Raw genomic sequence first — 18,312 nt, forward strand, 5'->3', positions numbered from 1 at the left:
AGGAGGCCTCGCCTCCTGACTATCATCCTACACCTCTCTTCAGCGAGCGGAATAGGACAGACAGTGCCCCGAGTAGAGGGCTCCGCCTGTGCTAATATAACAAGGGTTACACTACGTAACCCAACGTTATATCTCTCACAGGCTCCGCCCTCTACTGGACTCTATGGGTACAGTGGGTGGAGCCGCGATGTATACGCGCACTGTCGTCCAACAATATTCCACCCTACTGCCCCTGACCGGCTATTATGGTCAGAAGCTGCTGCCCCACCTTCTCCTTTAACCCGGTTGTAACCGAGGAGAAATCTGGGCTGTGGCTGACAGAGCACACCCTGCTGCGCTTACCTCGCAAAAAGTGTGCTCAAAAAACAGTGCCGGGGGACCCCCCCACCCTGGATGGGGAGAGCCCCCCCGGCCCCGAAAGGGCTAACTACACGCCTGCCTCCCTGAATCCCTAAGGATAACAGGAAGAGGGCCAGAGCCCCTGCCCCACACTCAAACACTGACCCTGTGTCGAGTGTGTGGACTAAAGTGTGGAGGGCTCCCCCCCTCCTGCTCTCGGCAGGAGGAGAGCAGCCCTCCAGCCCTGTAAGGGCCCAGTGCGCCACCCCCGGGACCCTCCGAAGGCCCGAGAACAGTGAAGGCGCATTACGTCCGGGGAGGGGGTCAGATGCCAACTGACCCACAACCCCCCTCCCAGTCCTGTGTTGCCCCCGCAAGTACAGACGAGGAGAAAGAGCCCGACATGTCCAAGAGATAAAACCTTATGAAGGGGCCTGGCGTCGACCAAGACGCCGCTGTGCATATATCCTCCACACTCACACCGTTGAATAAGGCTGTTGACGCAGCCACAGCCCGTGTGGAGTGTGCACGAACCCCCGTGGGGCAGGCTCTCCCTGCCTGTCCGTAGGCATGTGCAATGCACTCGCAGAGCCAGCCTGCCAGGCGTTTCTTGGACAGAGCTTTCCCGATCACCCCGCCCCCGAAGCACACGAACAACTGTTCGGTGCGTCTAAGGGCAGCCGTGCGCTCTACATAATATGCTAGCGCACGCACCGGGCAGAGGAGGTGCAGTTTAGCTTCCCTGGTCCCACCATGGGGGGGAAGACTAAAACCCCCTAACTGAATAGCCCTTGACCTGAACGCACTCCTTAGGCTCTTGGGCACAAAGGAGGGGTTCGGTCTGAGTGTCGCGCCGCTCCGGTCACCGACAGAGCAGTTAACTCGGACACTCTTTTGGCTGACGTTAAGGCAAGAAGCAAAGCTGTTTTCCACGACAATGCTTTCAGAGAGGAGAGCTCCAGAAGCTCAAACGGCCCCGAGGCCAGAGCCTCGAGCACTAGGGGCAGGTCCCACTGTGGGGTGGAGGCGTGCACTACTGGGCGCAGCCTCCTGACCCACTGTAAAAACCGCGACAACAGTGGTTGACTAAAGGCTGACCTGCCGCCAAATCCCTCATGGCCGGACGAGATGGCTGCTGCATACACCTTCACTGTTGAATGTGCAAGCCCTCTGTCCACCAGTAACTGTAAGAAGGATAAAATAGAGCCTAACTCACAAAATAGGGGCTATATTCTCCGCTCCTCACACCATCGCTGGAATCCTAGCCACTTTGGCCTGTAACAGGCTGTGGTGGATCCAGCTCTAGCTGCCTGGATAGACTGAATAACACTATCAGACAATCCACCCTGTCTCAACCTGTCCCTCTCAGGAGCCAAGCCTGGAGAGGACGGCCGAGAGTGGGTAACGCCCCGATTGCACCTGCCTCTTGAGACATCGCCCCCCAGAACTGGGGAACCGCCCAGGGCTGGCCCACCTTCATCTGTGTCATCTCTGAGTACCACGGCGCCCCAACGCGATCCGGAGCCACGAGGATGACTGACAGACGTTCTCGCCTCACTCTCCTCAGGAGGGGGAGAATGAGACGCAGCGGTGGAAAGGCGTATAGCAGCTTCCTTGGCCATGGCTCGTGTGCAAACGCGTCCACCCCCAAGGGTGGGTCGTCGCTCCGAGCCACAGAGAACCACAGGGCACAGTGGATCTGTTCGCCAGCCGGCGAACAGATCCACTTCCGCTCTCCCGAACTGGGCCCAGATCTGCTTCACCACCTTCGGGTGAAGCACCCACTCGCCTGGCAGGGGGCCGCCCCTCGACATGAGGTCGGCTCCCCCGTTCTCCAGTCCCGGGATATGGAGGGCTCTCAGAGATAACACCACCTCTGAAGCCCATAACCACAGTTCCTCCGCTGTGGTCAACAAGGCGGCGGATCGAACTCCGCCCTGCCTGTTGATATAAGCCACTGTGGTGCTGTTGTCGCTCCTGACCATTACATGTTCCCCCTGAATTAGGGGCCTGAAATGCCGGAGGACTAACACTACCGCTCGTAGCTCTAGGAGGTTGCTGTGTCGAGACTCTGTTAGAGCCCAGCGCCCACCTATAGCCCTCTTCAGGCAGGTCCCTCCCCATCCTGTTCCGGATGCATCCGTGAACACTGTGATGTAGGAGGTCACCCGTCCCAGTGGAGACCCCCTCCGGAGGTGATCCGGGGACCCCCAAAACCGGAGGTTGCCCCTCACTGAGGGGGGTATGGTCACCAGCCGCCGCTTGTGCCTCTTGGGATCCAAGTGCAGGCTGGAGAACCACCTCTGCAGGCGGCGCATATGTAGTAACCCTAACGGGACCCTCATGTGAGCAGCCGCCATGAGACCCAGCGTCTGCATGACAGTAAAAGCTGTCACTGTTGCCCCCTGTCGCAGTCTGCGTACCCCCTGAAGAAGGGACGCACGTCTGCTCTCTGACAGGGTGGCGCGCAACGTGCCTGCATCGAGCACCACACCCAAATACAACGCCCGTTGGTGAGGTATGGGGGTGCTCTTTTTCCAATTGATCGCGAAGCCTAATCTGGTTAGGTGTGTGATCAATTGTGCTGTGCAAAACATTGCCTGTTCCCGTGACCCAGCCATGACTATGAGGTCGTCTAGTAAAATAAAACTCTCATGCCGTGTGCGCGCAGCGGTTGAAGCGCTGTGGCCACACATTTGCTGAATGTGCGTGGGGATAGGGAATAGCCGAACGGCAGCCTGTTGTACTCGTAAGCTATTCCCTGGAAGGCAAAACGCAGATACTTTCTGTGCTTTGGAGCAATTTCTACATGAAAGTACGCGTCTTTCAGGTCGATGGTGGTGAACCAATCGCCTGGCTGCACCAGCCCCAGTAACTGTGTCATAGTTAGCATGCAGAATTTCATGTGGGACATGTGGCGATTCAGGCCGCGGAGATCTATAATAGGTCTGAATTCCCCTGTCTTCTTGGGAACCAGGAAGTATATGGAATAAAGACCCTCTTCCCTGCGCTGAGGGTGCACAACAGATACAGCCTGTTTCTGCACCAGTGCCTGAATCTCTGCTGAGAGGAAACTCATCCCCTCTCGAGAGGATAGCTTCACCTCTCGCATGCCCATAAAAGGGGGTGGGACGCTGCAGAACTGGAGTGAATAGCCCTGTTTCAGCGTCCTGTACATCCACCTTGATAGTACACAGCTGAGTTTCCATTCCCCAAAACACTGTGTTAAAGGGCATGCCCTCAGCTGTGGGGCCGCCTCCTGGGAGAACAGATTTACCTCTCGCATGCCCATAAAAAGAGGTGAGTGTGGGACACCCACAAGACAGTGGTCCATGTGATACAGTGGTACAGTGGGACACTGCGTCCTCCTGTCCCTCCACCTTGTTAGCACACAGCTGAGTTTCCCTTCCCCAGAACATTGTGTTAATGGACAGGCCCTCAGCTGTGGGGCAGCAGCTATGAAGCTATGAAGCGGGGTGAACCCCCCTTAACATCTGAGTTACCACTGAAGGAGCATGAACGATAGTGGGTGTCTGAGGGTGTCATTACTGAGAAATGTCAAACAAATTCAAAACCTTACATTTGAAAACAGGTTTGCATTCCTCCACTTAAGGTGACGTTATCATTTGAAACAATAAAAGCTAATTGTTTTGATGTAGAATCTATAAATTGAATCGTTAGAGCAGAACAGAATGGTCGTATTGTAGCCTGAGTTCCGTGCAGCCTCTAGTTTGACCAGGTGGAAACATCGTCCATATAATGTGAATACATGCAGAATTAGACAGTAAGAGGCCCCTGACATTAGGCCTATTCAAAAGTAGTAGGGGCTTTTAGCAGCTTGCCAACCTACAGGCATCCTCTGCATAGCAGTATGAATAGCCTTAAAAAAACAACCCACCCTGTGGTAACGAGCGTCATGTATCTGAACCAAATTCCCTAAGTGAAGCTGACCCAAGGGTTGGTGCTGGTGTTCCAGGTGTTCAAAGCAGATGTCAAACTTTCAGTTCATGGCCCAGTGGGGGAGAGTAGACCCACGTGAGACAGTATCAACAGCTGTAATGGTCAGTTTGAGGAGTGTCATTCTCTCTGGGAGCAGGAAATGGTGTCCATTCTCGGACCAGACCATTAATGTCATGTAGAGCAGCCATAGTATCTCTGTGACTGCACTCAGCCGGACTTTAGCAGGGTAGAACTGGGTGACTTTTAGTGAAGCCGTCCAAGGCCATAGACAAAATGGAACCACGTACTAACAAGGACACAAGGTCATCAATGTCTCTCTTTACCTTTGGCCTAATCATAAAACAAATTAGTGGGGAAAATGTGGAAGACCAATCCATCATCATGTGAAATGTTGAGTTAATTTAAATAATCACCTATGGGTTGAAGTACATTACATTACATTGCATTTAGCTGACGCTTTTATCCAAAGCGACTTACAATAAGTGCGTTCGACCAACAAAATACAAACTTGAAGAAAACAGAATCATATAAGTACATCAGGTTTCATAGAGCAAAAACATTTCAAGTGCTACTCAACTGGCTTTAGGTAAGCCAGTTCTTTATTAGTATATAAGTGCTTTGTTAATAGTTTTATCGCTCGAAGTGGAGTCGAAAGAGATGAGTTTTCAGTCTGCGCCGGAAGGTGTGTAAGCTTTCTGCTGTCCTGATGTCAATGGGGAGCTCATTCCACCATTTTGGAGCCAGGAAAGCAAACCCACGTGTTTTTGCTGATGGGAACTTGGGTCCCCCTCGCAGCGAGGGTGCAGCGAGCCGTTTTGTTGATGCAGAGCAGAGTGCACGTGCTGGGGTGTACGGTTTAACCATGTCCTGGATGTAGGAAGGGCCAGATCCATTTGCAGCATGGTACGCAAGTACCATTGTCTTGAAGTGGATTCTAGCAGTTAACGGAAGCCAGTGAAGGGAGCGGAGGAGCGGAGTGGTGTGGGAGAATTTAGGAAGGTTGAAGACCAGGCGAGCCGCTGCATTCTGGATGAGCTGCAGAGGTCGGATGGCACATGCAGGTAGACCAGCCAGGAGGGAGTTGCAGTAGTCTAGGCGTGAGATGACGAGAGCCTGGACCAGAACCTGCGTGGCTTTCTGGGTCAGCTGGGGACGTATCCTCCTGATGTTGTAAAGCGTGTATCTGCAGCAGCGGGTTGTAGCAGCAATGTTTGCAGTGAAGGACAGGTTGTTATCTAGGGTCACACCCAGATTCCTTGCAGTCTGAGTCGGGGAAACAACAGAGGTGCCGATGTTGATTGTCAGGTCAAGAGTGGGACAATCTTTTCCCGGAAGGAAAAGCAGTTCAGTCTTGTCAAGGTTGAGCTTGAGGTGATGAGCAGAGATCCACTGAGAGATGTCAGCTAGACAAGCAGAGATGCGTGCGACGACCTGGGTCTCTGAGCGGGGAAAGGACAGAATTAATTGGGTGTCGTCAGCGTAGCAGTGGTATGAAAAACCATGCGGGCTAATGACAGATCCGAGCGAGTTTGTGTACAAGGAGAAGAGGAGGGGACCAAGAACAGAGCCCTGAGGGAGCCCTGTAGTTAATTGACAAGGGTCGGACTCGGACCCTCTCCAAGTAACCCTGTAGATACGGTCTTTGAGGTATGAGGTGAGGAGGGAAAGTGCAGAGCCTGAAACTCCAAGTTCTTGAAGAGTGCGAAGGAGGATCTGATGGTTCACCGTGTCGAATGCAGCAGACAGGTCCAACAGGATGATGACAGAGCAGAGGGAGGCTGCTTTGGCAGTGTGCAAGCAAGGAGGGCAGTTTCTGTGGAGTGACCTGCATTGAAACCAGACTAGTGCGGATCCAGATGGTTGTTCTGATGGAGATAGCAGGAGAGTTGTTTAAAGACAGCACGTTCAAGTGTTTTAGACGGGAACGGGAGGAGAGAGACAGGCCTGTAGTTTATAACATCAGACGGGTTGAGAGTGGGTTTCTTTAGGAGAGGGTTTACTCTTGCCTCCTTGAGACTGTTTGGAAAGTGACCAGAAGTTGGAGAAGTGTTGATGAAATGGGTGAGAAACGGTAGAATGTCAGGAGCGATAGTCTGAAGGAGGTTTGAGGGGATAGGGTCCAGAGGACAGGTGGTAGGGCGGGCAGAGGTAATGAGGGTAGGAACCTCACTTGGAGTGAGAAGGGAAAAGGAGGTTAGTGTGCGGGTGGAAGGAGGGTCTGGTGACCCAGCGGTGAGTAAAGGTGAGTCCGAAAAAGAAGAGCGAATATCATCAACCTTTTTTTCAAAGTGGTTAACAAAGTCGCTTGACAGATGGGAGGAGGGGGAGGGGCTTTGGGAGGGTCCAAGAGGGTGGAGAAGATGGAAAATAGTTTTTTAGGATTGGAATAGGAAGATTGGATCTTATCTTGAAAGAAAGTGCTTTTTGCCTGAGAGATCGAAGCAGAGAAAGAGGAGAGGAGAGCCTGATAGGTTAGGAGGTCGTCATGGTGTTAGGATTTCCACCGTTTCTGCTCTGCTGCCCGAAGGACGGTTCTATTAGCACGCAGTGCGTCATTTAGCCAGGGAGCAGGAGGGGACTGACGAGCCTGCCGAGATGTGAGAGGACAGAGAGAGTCCAGAGAGGATGAGAGAGTAGAGAGGAGAGTTTCTGCAGCAGAGTTTGGAGGTAGGAGTTGGAACGAGTCAGAGGAAGGGAGGGATGAGAGCACCGATGAGGCAAAGGTAGAGGGGGAGAGGGAACGGAGGTTACGGCGGACAGGTGCAGGATGAGGAGAGATTAGTTAGTTATGTTTGGAAAGGGGTAGAGAGAATGAAATGAAGAAGTGATCGGAGGTGTGGAGCGGGTTTACAGAGAGGTTAGAAGTAGAGCAGTTCCTTGAGAATATGAGATAAAGGATATTGCCAGCTTTATGAGTCGGTGGGGACGGAGACAGTGAGAAAGCAAAGGCGTTTAACAGAGATGTTAGTTCGTCTATCTTCCCGAGAAGTACAGCGGGAGGGCCAGTTTCAGGGATGTGTGAGAGGAGATGATCTAAGTCCTCCAAGAAGTCCCCCAAGGCGCCTGGTGGACGGTAGAGAACAACAATGGTTCATTGTATAGGATGGGTTACTGTGACGGCATGGAATTCAAAGGTGGAAGGAGCGAAGTTAGGTAGCTTGAAGAGGGAAAAGCTCCATTTGGGAGAGAGCAGGAGACCAGTGCCACCTCCTCTGCCAGTGGGTCTGGGTGTATGGGAGAATGAATATGCTGTGGAGAGAGCTGCTGGGGTGGATGTGTTGGATGGAGTAATCCACGTCTCAGTGAGAGCAAGGAAATCCAGAGACTGCAGGGAGGCGGAGCCAGAGATGAAGTCAGCCTTAGGAACAGCTGACTGGCAGTTCCACAGGCCGCCTGAAACTAGATGTTGGATGTCAGTGGAGCACGTGGGATAGACGAGAGCAAGCCGGTTATATCGATTACGAGATACACGGGACCAGTGATAATTGCGAGAAGACACATGAACAGGAATGGAGAAAATACACATGATTATAGCATGAGGGGCTAAACAACCAAATAAAATAAAACACCAGCGATACTTAGCTCAATCAAAGTAGGATTTGCCTCCTCGTGACTCCAGCAGGACTCCTTTGTCTTTGTCAGTCTGACGCTCCAGGAAAGTGCTACCTAAAATGGACACCTGATTGCTGAGTTCTCACAGCTGTGGGGCCACGCCCCTTTAATTAGTTAACTCTCTGCAGCTGGTGGCCCTCAAAAGGAAATCTAGACTGGCTCCCTCCTGAGTTGTTATTGTCTTTTCAGTGGCCCAATGGTTTTACAATTACATTAAACCCTAAGTTATAAAGTTATGAGTTTAACCCTTAATACAGTTACACCTACTCAATAAAGCTCTTAGTATTCTACAAATGTTTAAATCAAAGTTAACCCTAGCAGTCAGTTAGTTCAGTTTTAAGGTTTCAGTCAAATTACTTGTCCCAAGTTTCTGCCTGACAGATACTGTAGCGGTTTTGAGATTTAAAATCCCAATTTCAGTCTGATCAACTGCAGAGCATTGATACAGAGGACACACACTGAAACAGAGAAGTCTAAAAACAGAATGTTACTTACACAATTCTAGAAGTCACCAGTTGTTATCCTGTTAAAATCGAGTTGCACACAAGTAAAATGAACATTAACATTAGAACTAAAGTCAGCCAAAATTGGACTTGCACGGATCAGAATCGAAGCAATACACCATTTTCCCAGCTCTGTAATGAAAAGGACAACAAGATTAGGTACATCACAGGAGTGTTAAAACACCCAAACATGCACACGTATCTTATTCTAGTAGAGGTTAGAGGACAAGGGTTGCGTTCGGATAGTTTAAAGGTCAGCTCCTAAGTTCTAACCCTATCGTCTATTCCTTGACCTCTGAGTGAAACGTCACGGGGTTAAGGGATAGTGGATAGGAGAATTCAAAAGGACTTAGGAGAAGAGACTGCGGTACTTTAGAGAATCCGACTGCACTTTCACTATCCGACGTGTTTATGATGCGCCAGCGGACGTCATTGTGTGCGTCTGCTGCTGTGGGGAAACTATGGAAACTACAGTTTTCTATACAGCGGACTACAAACATGGATGTTCAATAAGAACGAGGGACTACTGTAAACTCATCTAGAGACTCTGCGCCGTGCTCTAATGCTGCTGCTTTATGCTTTATGAACGTGGACAACAGAGAAACATATTCTTCATGACCAAAGTTGGAATTGAAATAAAAAAGGAAAGTGAAACTTATGCTCGTCACCCTCTCCCTCCGGTCTACATTAATACAAAAAATGATCTCAGTATGATTGTATGAACTATGAAAATATCTTAAAATCAATACAAATGTATTTATTATAAACGTTAGTCTTTAACACCTATCACTGTGTACATCACCATCACATCTTTTAAAAGTTGAACAAACCCCACACAGCTCAGTAAAGACTGTGAAATGTTGACTTTATTTGATCATTTCAGAAAAACGAACGTTCATATTTCTCTTTTTGATTATAATACTGATGAACGTTCAAAACAAAGGACTTTGGCAACTTACCACCTATGTTTTAAAAAGCTTAATAAGCACCGTAACTTTCATGATATCATTTCTCCGTCATAATCGATTGTTTCCGTGAACGGCCGACTGTTGTGTGACGTCAAATGCTGCCGCTGCAAGGCATTGTGGGGCAGCATTTTCGCTTCTCCTGTCGGTTAGGGAGGTCCAGTGGTTCCTAAGCTAAAGGAGGTTATAAAGGAAGTTTGAAACCTCCTTTCCTATCATTCTCATCATTCTAGAGGATTGGAACGGCACTTATCATGGCTGCCACTGAGGGACTTCCGGGTCATTTCACTCCGTTAGGAAGGTTCCTAAGCTAAATGGACTATTCGACTGCAGCCAAGGTCTAATGTTGTGAACGAAATGATCAAGTCAAAGTTTTATTTATTTTATCTTATGTACCATATTTAATTTAATAATTAATCTTGAATTACCAATAACTCTAAAGAAGGCAACAATCGACAATGTGGATAAGGTGAATACTCATCCAAAGTGTGTGTGTGTGTGTGTGTGTGTGTGTGTGTGTGTGTGTGTGTGTGTGTGTGTGTGTGTGTGTGTGTGTGTGTGTGTGTGTGTGTGTGTGTGTGTGTGTGTGTGTGTGTGTGTGTGTGTGTGTGTGTGTGTGTGTGTGTGTGTGTGTGTGTGTGTGTGTGTGTGTGTCGGCACACGCCGGGCTGGTCCTGTTAAGCTGCCGAGGCAGAAGTAACACAAAGACTTGGCAGGGGCCGGCCTCCTTGTTTTTGCGTTCCTGCAAGATGGACGTGGCAGCTTCCTCTCCTGCGTGGATTTTATTTCCAAATGAGGAAGCAGCCAGACGCTTTCTGATGTTTTCCCACCCCCACAAACACCAGCTACACAGAACAACTACACTACCCCTGATCTCCATGGTCCCGCTGGAAAAACCTGAAGGTCTGAAGGTTTTCAGCACTGTGTTGTTCACGAGACATTTCACTGGATTAATTAAACAGTGCTTGCAGACGTTGACACATTATAATGCATTATACAAATGGTAGTTATAGAAAGTGTTACCAAATGGTCTGCTCCCAGGCTGCCTCCAACAATACTAGTACAATGTATATAAAAAAAAGCAAGTAAATCAAAAAGTAAAATTATTTCCATATTACAACTTGGACTGGTAGATGTTGGACATTTCAACCACTAATCCAGCCCTTTAACAAACAAAATAAAGAATTAACTGAACACCAGACGAAAGAAGAATCCACTAAAACTCATCCAAACCTCATCCCAATTCTAAAATGTTAAACGGACATATGTAAATCCATATTTTCTTCTGCGTTGGTGTCTTTAGAAACGCTGGGCTGGAGGTGGACCCTGGTGAGCGCAGGGTGATCTCCAGCCGGGCTCTGGAGGCAGAGGACCCGGACAACCCCCCGCAGCAGCTGTTCTACTGCCTAATCGCTGCGCCACGCTTCGGAAAGCTACAGATAAAGGTGAGGAGACAACAGTGATGTGTGTGGATATCTTTCTTTGATTTGAGACAGTGGTGGAATGTGCTGTACTATTTTGAGGTTCTCGCACTTTACTTAAGTAACTTTACTTTAACTTTACTTTGTATGCCATTCTATATTTTCACTCCACTACATCGGTCTGAGAGCTTTAGTTACTATACAAATTATTGTTAGTTATCCCCTCACTGTCTGCTGATATGTTTTAATGTTTGTGATAAACTGAATGATGAAGTGTTCCTTTCAACACACTCTACACCCATTGGTGTGTACAAATGTAAAACATGTAATTACTAAATGGGTGAAAATCGCTTGTATCCATAATGGGCAGCATTAATATATACCAGCTCATTGTTACTTTGTAATTGTCAAGTGCCAACAATCAGGAGAGATATTTGATAGTTGGTGCTTGAGAAGACTAAACATTTATCTGCAGATCTCTATAAAGTATATTAATTACTCGTTATTCTCTACTAATAGTTAATTAAAAAATGTATATAATAGCTATTTTGCACATCCCTTTCAAGATTTCAAGATTTTCAAAGGTTTATTGACATATCATATACACAACTACGGTGTAGTTATGCAATGAATGAAACACTTGGGTCACAGGTTCCTCAACAGTGCATTACAAGACATCTATCAATATGTGTGTACCTCCACCATTAAACTGTCATATTCTGCACATTTCTTATTCTATCTACATACATAAGAGTATAATTAATGTGTATAATATCAGTTAAAATAAGTGCTTCAACATAGTTAACATTGCAGGAAAGCAATATATTAGACGGTAAGTACTTTATCAGGCTTAATATTTATCTGTAGATAGATACCCCCAAAGTGTTTTTCTTATTTGAAAGAAGACCTTAACCTAAAGTATTCTTTAATGTGTTAATAAAGGTTAACTAGTTTGTCTGTTTTGCACATCCTCCTATCAATATCTTTGTACATCCAGCACTAAACTGTTTTATTGTAGAGATCACTTACAGTATCTTCTTGATTTTTTATATTCTATATTTCTATCATTGACCTTCTACTTTCCCCCTATGAAAGTATGTACTCTTAATATATATTTCATCAAATAACATTATTCAACAAAAATAACATTATTCAACAAAAAATATTCAATAACGTGCTTTAACCACTAGGCGGTGCACACAAGGTACACACAGAATACTAATCATAACTTTGTATTATTAGTGTAGGACACTTATGTATGTCTAATATCTGAAGATATTTAGTTTTATTCATGTTTTTACATAATTGTACAGGATATTGCTATACTATTTGCCATGTTTTACTTCTACACATTAATATCTGATTTGTAAAACATCACAGACAGAAAGGCATATCCGTCATTTAATGGTAAGCTATTGAAATTGTGATTCCATAGATGTGTCTCCCATCACCCAAATCCCCTGACTATTCTCTCAACTCAGTATTTACATTCTTATATTCAAAGAAAATCAGTAATATCTTTAAAAACGTGCATTGCGGCTAAAACATCCAATCAGCGAGCTGAGGATCTTTCCTACGTCTGTTTCCGGTATTGTTCCTGTAATGAGAGTTCACATTTATGCTACATTGAAGGGTGGAATTGACTATACATCTTCAGAAACATAATTTGCTTCAGATATAACTCATAGCAAATAAAGTATACAAATATAAGTAATATAAAGATAAAACACAATAGATGAGTAAAATCTACGTCACTTTTTTTGTATGAATTTATGTTTCATCCAATCACAGAGCTTGTTGACTTATCACGAGGTTTGTCAAAGCGGACAGCGTCACAACAATAGCTGGGGATTGTGAGTAGTGTAGTCTCTTTGGCGCTCCACATTTCAAAGAAAACAAGTTGTTTCTCAGAATTGAAGAGGAAAAACACAAAAGCATTGTACACAATTTAAACCTATCAATGTCGTTTAATTAACAAGGATAATCTGGTGTTTTTGAGCTGATGAGTAGTTGTCAGGGTTTGAGTTTTATGTGTCTAGTTTTGGGGTTATTTTGCTGTTATGTTCTCCCTGTCATGTTTTCCTCCTTGTTTCTTGTCTGGTCCTTCTCCCTGTGTTTTCCTCCCTGTCGTTAGTTTCCCTGGTGTGTCTAATTGTCTGATTGTATTCACCTGTTGCCCTTGTGTTTCTCCTTCCCTGCCCGGCTGTTTCTCGTCTCGTGATTACCCCTCTCTGTATTTAGTCTTGTCTTTTCCTGTGTTCGGTGTCGGTTCATTGTTTGTTTTTCCTGTCTCCCTCCATGTCAGTCATCTTCAGTATTTTTGTATGATATCTTCCTTGTGCTTCCTTTGTGTTTTTTGCCATGTTTTTGCCATCAGCTTTAAAAATAAAGCTCGCCTTTGTTTTCTAGACCAACTTACCTTTTTTTTGCTGTCTGCTTTTGGGTCCTACCTTTCCCAAACCGTAACAGTCGTGGAGATATCACTGTCAACTCAATCGACAGTAAGGAGAATACTTACTTCCGGGTGTACAATTCTCCGTTATCCAATGGGAATGGACGCTCACATTGCCTTTAAGAGCTGCCGACATAAATGGATGCGGTGCTTCCCTAAGCGTCAAATACCGCCGCCGATGGGAATACATTGCAATCTGTTGAAAGCTCTTTGCGTCCATTTATGAAGCTGAAGGAGCCTCGGCGCGTCACAACTGGACGCCACGGGACACTGACCAAGCGTCGCTCCTGGACGCTTAGGGAGTGAGAGTGTGTTGTTCCTTTATGTGTTGAGGACATTATATTTATTCTTTACCTTAATAAACTTAATTAAAAAGCCTCAACAATAAACTGGAAAATGCATTGTCACAAAGCTAAACTCTGAATAGCTAGTTAGATATAGTCATATACATTTAGCAGTAATATTGATCCAACAAACATTGTATACAGTTCATGTATATAATAGTGCTAACACTCAGGAAACATTCAACTGCATATTGAGTACTTTTTTTTTTTTTTACCATTTTCACACAAATACCTTTTTTGACTTGATATAAGGATCTGAACACTTCTAGTATCCCTGGAAAGGTACCTATCCTTAAATATGGTTTCTTACCCTTTACTATTTTTTTTATTATAAGCAATACATGTATTTGTCTAAACTAGAGTATAAACTGTTTAAGATGAGCTCATGTTGTGGTGGTTCATCTGCAGAAGGAGTCGGCTTGGAGCGAGCTGTCAGCCGGTCAGAACTTCACTCAGGACGATGTGGAGATGAACCGTCTGTGGTATGCTCACACTGCCGCCACAAACGCAGCAGGGTTCAAAGGTCACGACAGCTTCCGCTTCACCCTCAGCGACCTGGACAACGAGACTCCGGCACAGAGCTTCTTCATCAACGTGCACACTGTGCAGAAAGGTCAGCTTTCACCTCGGTGGTAGAGTGAAGACGAGACTTCACTCTCGTCTTCACTCATGGCGGATGGCATGCCCTAACCTTTATAAAACTTTACAAGGAAGCAATGAACTGCTGTGTTTCAATAATTTTATGATATTTTCACGGCTTTACCTTTGTGTCACACAGCCCTTGCCCACAGGGAACATACGTGGTATCTATTAGAGAACGAAGGGAACCGAGTCGTACTTGGTGAGAGCCATTCTTTTTATCGTTGGTTCACTGCCTGCCATAAATCCACTCACCTGAGAGATGTAGCCATGCCCGGCGCCATGGGAGGGCCAGGCCCTCTCGTTTGATATTCCTGCCCTCCCCCAATAAACACGATTTTTAATATTTATAAAAATAAAAAAATATATATATATATTTTTTTTTAATTATAAATAAACTGTGAACGTGTTGTCTGATTTGTGATTCGTCCACATTTAGACCAATTACAGCGTCACACTATGCCGCCTATTCTGGATTTGTTTATTGTTTATTGTGCATTCTGCATCCATTTCTGTTTGAATGACAAAATGGACATCAGAAATTGGCTTAAAAGGTCTAAGGATTTATTCAAACGAAATAGCGATGAAAGAACTGCAGCGGATGCAGCTGCACGCCTTAATATCACAAGCTTGACCTCGGTAAACCCCGAAGCGCACTTTTGCCACTGCATGGTACAACAGCAGACCATGGCTTGAATATTATCAAAAGGACACACTTCATGTGAGAGTTTGTGGAGAGAGAGAGACAGATACGCGAGGAAACAAATAAGGAAATTAGTACTTTGGTGCAGATCAGCTGGCACGGAACCGTTATTACGTGTCAGCTGTCGTTGATCTTATAGCTTTTTTAGCTGTCAACCAACACCCTCTCAGAGGTGACTCGATTCACTCCACAGCATGTCCGAGTCAGGCAGTGGGCTCTTCCTGTCGCTGAGTGCAACGATGAGGAAGCTGCCATCCTTAACCAGTGTGCCTTGCTCGTGATTTACCAGTGTTTGTGCTGCCACGCATACAATGTTTCAAAAGTGGTTTCTATGTTGCCCTTTATTTGTGTATGTATTTGCGATAAGTGTGCGCCTTTGCGCAATGCTGTTGGCCTTGCTGTTTGATATATATTGTGCACATGACGGTTTTGTGTGCCCTCCCATGAAAATCATATGCCCTCCCTTTAGATTTGTTCTGGCGCCGGGTCTGGATGTAGCAAGTCATACGTTTTTCTGTGAGTAAAAGTAGTTTTCTTACTCAAGATCCGGATCTTGAGTCAAAGAGCCGTAATTCCCATCACTAGTATCTATGCTGTCGTCAAAGCCTCCAGACTCCATTGACAAAAAATATAATTGTATCTTGTTTGTTTGTGTTATGGTGTGACTTTGGTAAATCCGAACTAACCCAATAAAGCTCCAGTCACACAATGAAACAAACTACCCACCGATTGAGGCAACAGTAGACAAGCAACACCCCTGTTCTTTGAGGTAAATGTAATGTTTGTGTCAAAGGAATCTGGTGGCTTCGGCGAGAGCATAGAGGACGTGGGAAAGGGATGTCTGACCACAAGGTAAATATTCTAAATTTAAAAAAACAATTAGAGAAATAAAGTGTTTTTTCCTGTGGTTAAAATACATTTTTCGGCATTTCTTGGCTTCCATGCCAATACTGCCTGTTTCTCCAAGCTGGGGGCGTGCTGACCCCCGGTCTACTCTATACATTGACTTAAATAAGCACCTCATAGGACTTCCAGTTGAGCGGCCATGATGCCGGCAGCTTAACGTTGGAGCTCCTTGACCCTGACAGCAAGACTCCTTCTTTCTGTGGTTAAAACTGTCCTAAAGACATGTATTATTAACCTGTTAAGCCCGGCATCCCCGGGGGCTTTTTCACGAAACAGGTTTTTTCACGAAACTGTGTCTCAGGGCTTCTCAACATTTAACAACCTATTAATGTGTCATACCCACTCACCGGGAAGGAACTCAGCTAACTGACGATATGATACCAATTTTTACCGAAACAAAACACAAGTCTCACAAGAAGCGTCTAAATGAGCCCTTAGCGAAAACGGGCTAATGTTATTTCTGTGCATAACTCTCAAAAACGATCTTTTATATTTTTACATTACATTACATTACAATGCATTTAGCTGACGCTTTTATCCAAAGCGACTTACAATAAGTACATTCAACCAGGAAGACACAACCTTGAAGAAAACAGAATCATATAAGAACATCAGGTTTCATAGAGCCAAACATTTTAAGTGCTCCTCAACTGACTATAGATAAGCCAGTCCTTTATTAGTATATAAGTGCTTTGTTAGCAGTTCTTTATTAGTAATTCTATCGCTCGAAGTGGAGTCGAAAGAGATGAGTGTTCAGTGTGCGCCGGGAGATGTGCAGGCTTTCTGCTGTCCTGATTTCAATGGGGAGCTCATTCCACCATTTTGGAGCCAGGATAGCAAACCCACGTGTTTCTGCTGATGGGAACGTGGGTCCCCCTCGCAGTGCGGGTGCAGCGAGCTGTTTGGCTGATGCAGAGCGGAGTGCACGTGCTGGGGTGTACGGTTTAACCATGTCCTGGATGTAGGAAGGGCCAGATCCATTCGCAGCATGGTACGCAAGTACCATTGTCTTGAAGTGGATTCTAGCAGTTACCGGAAGCCAGTGGAGGGAGCGGAGGAGCGGCGTGGTGTGGGAAAATGTAGGAAGGTTGAAGACCAGACGAGCCGCTGCATTCTGGATGAGCTGCAGAGGTCGGATGGCACATGCAGGTAGACCAGCCAGGAGGGAGTTGCAGTAGTCTAGGCGTGAGATGACGAGAGCCTGGACCAGAACCTGCGTGGCTTTCTGGGTCAGCTGGGGACCTATCCTCCTGATGTTGTAAAGCGTGTATCTGCAGCAGCGGGTTGTAGCAGCGATGTTTGCAGTGAAGGACAGGTTGTTATCTAGGATCACACCCAGAGTCCTTGCAGTCTGAGTCGGGGCAACAACAGAGGTGCCGATGTTGATTGTTAGGTCAAGAGTGGGACAATCTTTTCCCGGAAGGAAAAGCAGCTCAGTCTTGTCAAGGTTGAGCTCGAGGTGATGAGCAGACATCCACTGAGAGATGTCAGCTAGACAAGCAGAGATGCAGAGATACTTCATACTATCTCCACATATATTCCATTGGTATAAGTCTCATCACTGAACGGCCAGAACTCACTGAGCGAGCGGCCAGAACAGAGCAAGAAAACAACATCAGTTTTCAAAACCATAATAATAATGATGTCTTACCTTTGCTGTTTTCTGATCAAAAGTTGTGTTCAACGGCCTTAAAACGATAACAACACTGCTGAAGGTTTATCCAATGTGTCTGTGTCACTTTGAAATGATTACTGATAATCCATCATTCCATTCCATGTCCCTTTGTGTGAGAGCTACAACCCAGCTTCCGGTTTTGGGCAAACTGTGTGCGCATCACTCTCAATCCTCAATGGTAACGTGTAGGTGGATTTAGGAACTTCCCCTCGATTCTATTGGCTCTAACGGTTCAAAAGAGGTGTCAATCGTCAAAATTGACCAAAGTGCCCCCAGAAGTGTTTTTTTTTTTGCTCTCTAAAAAGGTTAAATGTCACTTTTTGCATCAATCTTGATACAGGGGACTTATTGTATTGTATGTTATAGTTTGGATTCCTAAAGCTTTTATTTCATTTAATTTCAAACCTTTATTTATACAGATAAATCCCATTGAGATCATTGATCTCTTTTCCAAGGGAGACCTGCTCAAGTAGTTCCACATGAAACATAAACACATAAACAGAACAACAAAAGGACATCATGCAGTATCATGTACATAATTATCCACATAAACAGGTACCAACAGCTTCCGATTGAGTAGCATCCAACCGAGCTTTAAAAAACATTTAGTGGCACCAGATTGTTCAGTTTCCATTTAATTTGCAGACTATTCCAAGACAGAGGAGTCTACTATCCCATCATTCAAGGGTGTTTTTAACTATAAATAATGGGTTTTTTTGGACGGACACTATAATTTACATATTTTTTTACTATGTTCAATCTGAATTTACTTTAAAATAAAAAAATTCTATAT

At 45.7% G+C, this 18,312-nt stretch overlaps 2 protein-coding genes across 2 annotated transcripts in view; one reads left to right on the forward strand and one right to left on the reverse strand.

Annotated features, from left to right (window-relative positions):
* frem1b (Fras1 related extracellular matrix 1b) overlaps positions 1-18,312 on the forward strand; it is a 288,564-nt gene that overhangs the window by 148,622 nt on the left and 121,630 nt on the right. Inside the window, exons 22-23 of the mRNA XM_034081787.2 lie at positions 10,683-10,824; positions 14,005-14,209. Coding sequence (XP_033937678.1) covers positions 10,683-10,824; positions 14,005-14,209 — 347 coding nt within the window. The remainder of the gene's footprint in view (positions 1-10,682; positions 10,825-14,004; positions 14,210-18,312) is intronic.
* On the reverse strand, positions 4,954-6,039 carry LOC139433727 (uncharacterized; the record flags this gene model as incomplete). Its single annotated transcript, XM_071202961.1, has 2 exons — positions 4,954-5,730; positions 5,926-6,039. Coding segments are annotated over 2 exons (891 nt in total), but the record flags the coding sequence as incomplete, so codon positions are not given.

Source organism: Pseudochaenichthys georgianus, chromosome 4 (genome assembly GCF_902827115.2).
Source record: "Pseudochaenichthys georgianus chromosome 4, fPseGeo1.2, whole genome shotgun sequence".
Classification (NCBI taxonomy): Eukaryota; Metazoa; Chordata; class Actinopteri; order Perciformes; family Channichthyidae; genus Pseudochaenichthys; species Pseudochaenichthys georgianus.